Raw genomic sequence first — 3,348 nt, 5'->3', positions numbered from 1 at the left:
AACTATTCACGGTTGTTGATATGTCAAGCAATAAATTTTTCGGAGAAATTCCGAATTCCATTGAAAATTTGAGGGGGTGTCTTTTGCTCAATCTTTCCAACAATAATCTCACGGTCACATCCCACCATCTCTAGGAAGCCTTACAGATCTGGAAGCATTGGACCTTTCACAAAACAAGTTGTTAGGAGAGATTCCACAGCAGCTAACACAACTTACTTTCTTAGCATTCATCAATGTTTCTCATAATATTCTCAAAGGACCTATACCACATCTTCTTTAAATTACCATTCAATTAACAATATCATCACAAGGAAACATGAATGGTTAATGATAACCTTCAGAATAAGACCGCAGAGTGGGAGGAGAAACAGAAATTAAATAAACTAGTTTGGACAAGATACCTTCCAAAGAAATGCATGTATTAATTATTATACTTGTGTTTTCTCCTTTCAATATTTTTTTTTTTGGGGGTGTAATGTGTTCCTACCCTTTTCATTATTAATTTGTTGTATTTTGGTTTAGTGTGGCATTAAGATGTTGTAGGTAAATAATTAATTCTTTGGAGGGATATTCTTTTATATATGTATATGTTCGTTCTATAATATATATAATTTGGTGGTGATATTACAAAGTTTGAGAGCAATTAGTAAACTTTCCCATGCCAATTTGACAGCCTAAAATCAATCAATTAATGGGTGTGCAATTGAATGATGAATAGTCAATGGATTTTAGTGGAGAATAAATGGTTAACCAATTAATTACGAGCACTTCACACCAAAAAGGTAGAAATGAAAGTCGTTGGGGGAGTGAGTGAAATCGTGAAATTGTTTGCCAAACTTTACGGGTTTCTTCTTGTAGTCTTTCAATAATGGAATTCTGGTCAGCAAGAAAAGAATAGGGAACAGTGCTTCCTCTCAGATGAGTCCAACCGACCAAGTCCAAGACAATACAAAACAACTCACCGTGACACACTCTAAACTACAGAAGCTTTTGGAAATCTAATGTCAATTCAATTCCAACCTCTGTGTCTTAAATATATATATGCATTATATTTTTTTATGTGCTTTCTGTTTCAATGTACTTTGGGGGTTTCCTTTCTTGGCCAAACTCCAACTCCTTGAGACAACTGAATAGCTTCTGCCTCACCATGATACCAATGCTCTTTCCTTTTTCTTAACCTGATGCATTATTATTTTTTTTTTATTTCGTTTGAACCACGAGCAAATTAGAATTGATTTTAGTGACGTAATAACAACGATAATTATAACAAAGACTCATATAATTGGGATGATGAGACAATAAAAATTAATTATTGGTTTTTCTTTTTTATTAGCCCTTATTATTAACTCAAATGTTAATTCTTACTACCACCTCACTCAAGTTATATGATAGTCGTATAGCAGACTATTAAATATATAGCATAGCGAGAAATGATTGGTGTCAATAATTTGCTGATATTTTTTTTATATTCTCCTACAAATTTAATAGATCAATCATTAAATTTGTTAGGTCTACCATTAACTTATGTGAGGTCTACATAAATTCACAAATCTAATAATTAATTTGTAACATCAGAGGAAAAAATATGAAAAACAAAATATTGACACTAATAATCATTTCTCATAGCATTACTTTGTAACAAGAGCTGAGATTACTTTGTAGCATCTCCATCAAGTCTAAGGTTCAAAGGTTCAAATTTCCTTAAATGTAACCAATTTTTTAGGGCCATGTCTGCACACAAAACTAAAATCTTACCAGATTCGTGTGCAATTAAATGGGTGCTTTATACCCAAGGAGAGAGACAGAAATATGAGTTAGCACTCAAGGAGAGAGACTGAAATTTGACTGTGTTTTAGATTTCACAACTCCTAGCTAGGCATCTGTAGAATCAAGTAGCTAGGTAGCTAGGTAGTAGATATGGTCCACCACCACGCACCTTATTGTAAACATGATGACAACATAGACTTTCAGACCAAGAAATCCATGCACAGCTAAACTATGCACTCCCCAAAAGATAGAGTGATTCCACAACGGCCCGAAAACGAAAGTGTTGAAAGATGCAAACAAGAGGAAAAACCCAAACCAAACAAAAACAACAAACAACAAATCTGCTTAGCCCCAAGACAATGTTTAAAAACAACAAAAGAAAATAAGCTTTGCATTGGTTCCAGTTCTTTGCCTTGGCCCCTTTCCTTTGGCCCCTTCTCCATCTCCCCTCGATACCCACACCTCCCTGCCCTCATCACGGTCTCATATCTCTCTCTCTCTCTCTAGACTCTAGATCTCACCCACAACACAATCAGAAACACCCTTTATTTATTTTTTATAATAAAACTCTTTAAAGCATGCACATTTATCTTGACTAGCACTATAATAAAAAAAAATAACAAAAAATATAAAAACATCTTCACCTTCTTATTTACTTTGACTACAATTTGGCTAATTGATATTGTAGTGCTTTAGCTAGATTCTATCTAAAAGCCCAATTTAATTAATTTTCTTACATAATAAAGAGTAATACTCTCTTACTTTTTTACACTTGGCGTAAAGAAATATATGAAAAAGTGTAAAGAAAATATTTAGAAAACTCTCTCTCTGTCTCGTCAAATCCCTTAAACCCCACTATACTCCTGCAAAATACAAACACCCTACACATTTCTTTTTCTGCTATATATAACACATTACTCTCTCACAACTCTCACTCTCTGTCTCTCTCTGTCACCCACGCACAAACTCGATCTCTCTCTTTCTCTCTGTTCAACACAGCAACCGACCCCTGCAGCTAGCCTGGCCATCACCACCGCCACACCGAAGCCATGCAGCAAAAGAAAGCAGAGGAAAAAGAGAAAAAACCCAAGTTCTTCATCAACGACCACGCCGACATCCTCACAGAGATCCTGAAACGCCTAGACGGGCCCTCCCTCGGCGTCGCCGCATGCGTTTGCCGCCTCTGGTGCGCCATTGCTCGCAACGACTCCCTCTGGGAGCACCTCTGCTTCCGCCACGTCGCCTCCCCGCCCCCCTCCTCCGTACGACCCGTCGTTCTGGCCCTCGGAGGCTACAAGCGCCTCTACATGGTCTGCGTCCGACCCGTCCTGACTCGACTCGGCCACTCTGACCTTGTCAGACGCCGTGTCTGGACTCGCGACGAGGTGCAACTCTCTCTCTCTCTCTTCTGTGTCGACTACTACGAGCGGAGACTCGGTGGTGCGTCTGCTTCGTCCCTCATGTTCCTCTGCAAGCCCGTCAACGTTTGATTTGTTTACCTTTTAGCACTTCGACTAGTTATTACTATAGTATGAATCAATAAATCAAGAAAACGAAATTTTATTTATTGCATTAATTATT

At 37.7% G+C, this 3,348-nt stretch overlaps 1 protein-coding gene across 1 annotated transcript; it reads left to right on the top strand.

Moving 5' to 3' along the window:
• Nucleotides 1–2,609: 2,609 nt before the first annotated feature.
• On the top strand, nt 2,610–3,348 carry LOC132183068 (F-box protein SNE-like). Its single transcript, XM_059596463.1, has one exon. The coding sequence runs from the start codon at nt 2,817–2,819 to the stop codon at nt 3,255–3,257; it is 441 nt and encodes a 146-aa protein (XP_059452446.1). The 5' UTR covers nt 2,610–2,816; the 3' UTR covers nt 3,258–3,348.

Source organism: Corylus avellana, chromosome ca5 (assembly GCF_901000735.1).
Source record: "Corylus avellana chromosome ca5, CavTom2PMs-1.0".
Taxonomy (NCBI): Eukaryota; Viridiplantae; Streptophyta; class Magnoliopsida; order Fagales; family Betulaceae; genus Corylus; species Corylus avellana.
This window is presented reverse-complemented; position numbering and strand designations above follow the sequence as displayed.

What these genes read in the sequence shown, in the direction of transcription:
- LOC132183068 (XM_059596463.1), top strand. Translation starts at nt 2,817, where the DNA reads ATGCAGCAAAAGAAAGCAGAGGAAAAAGAGAAAAAACCCAAGTTCTTC.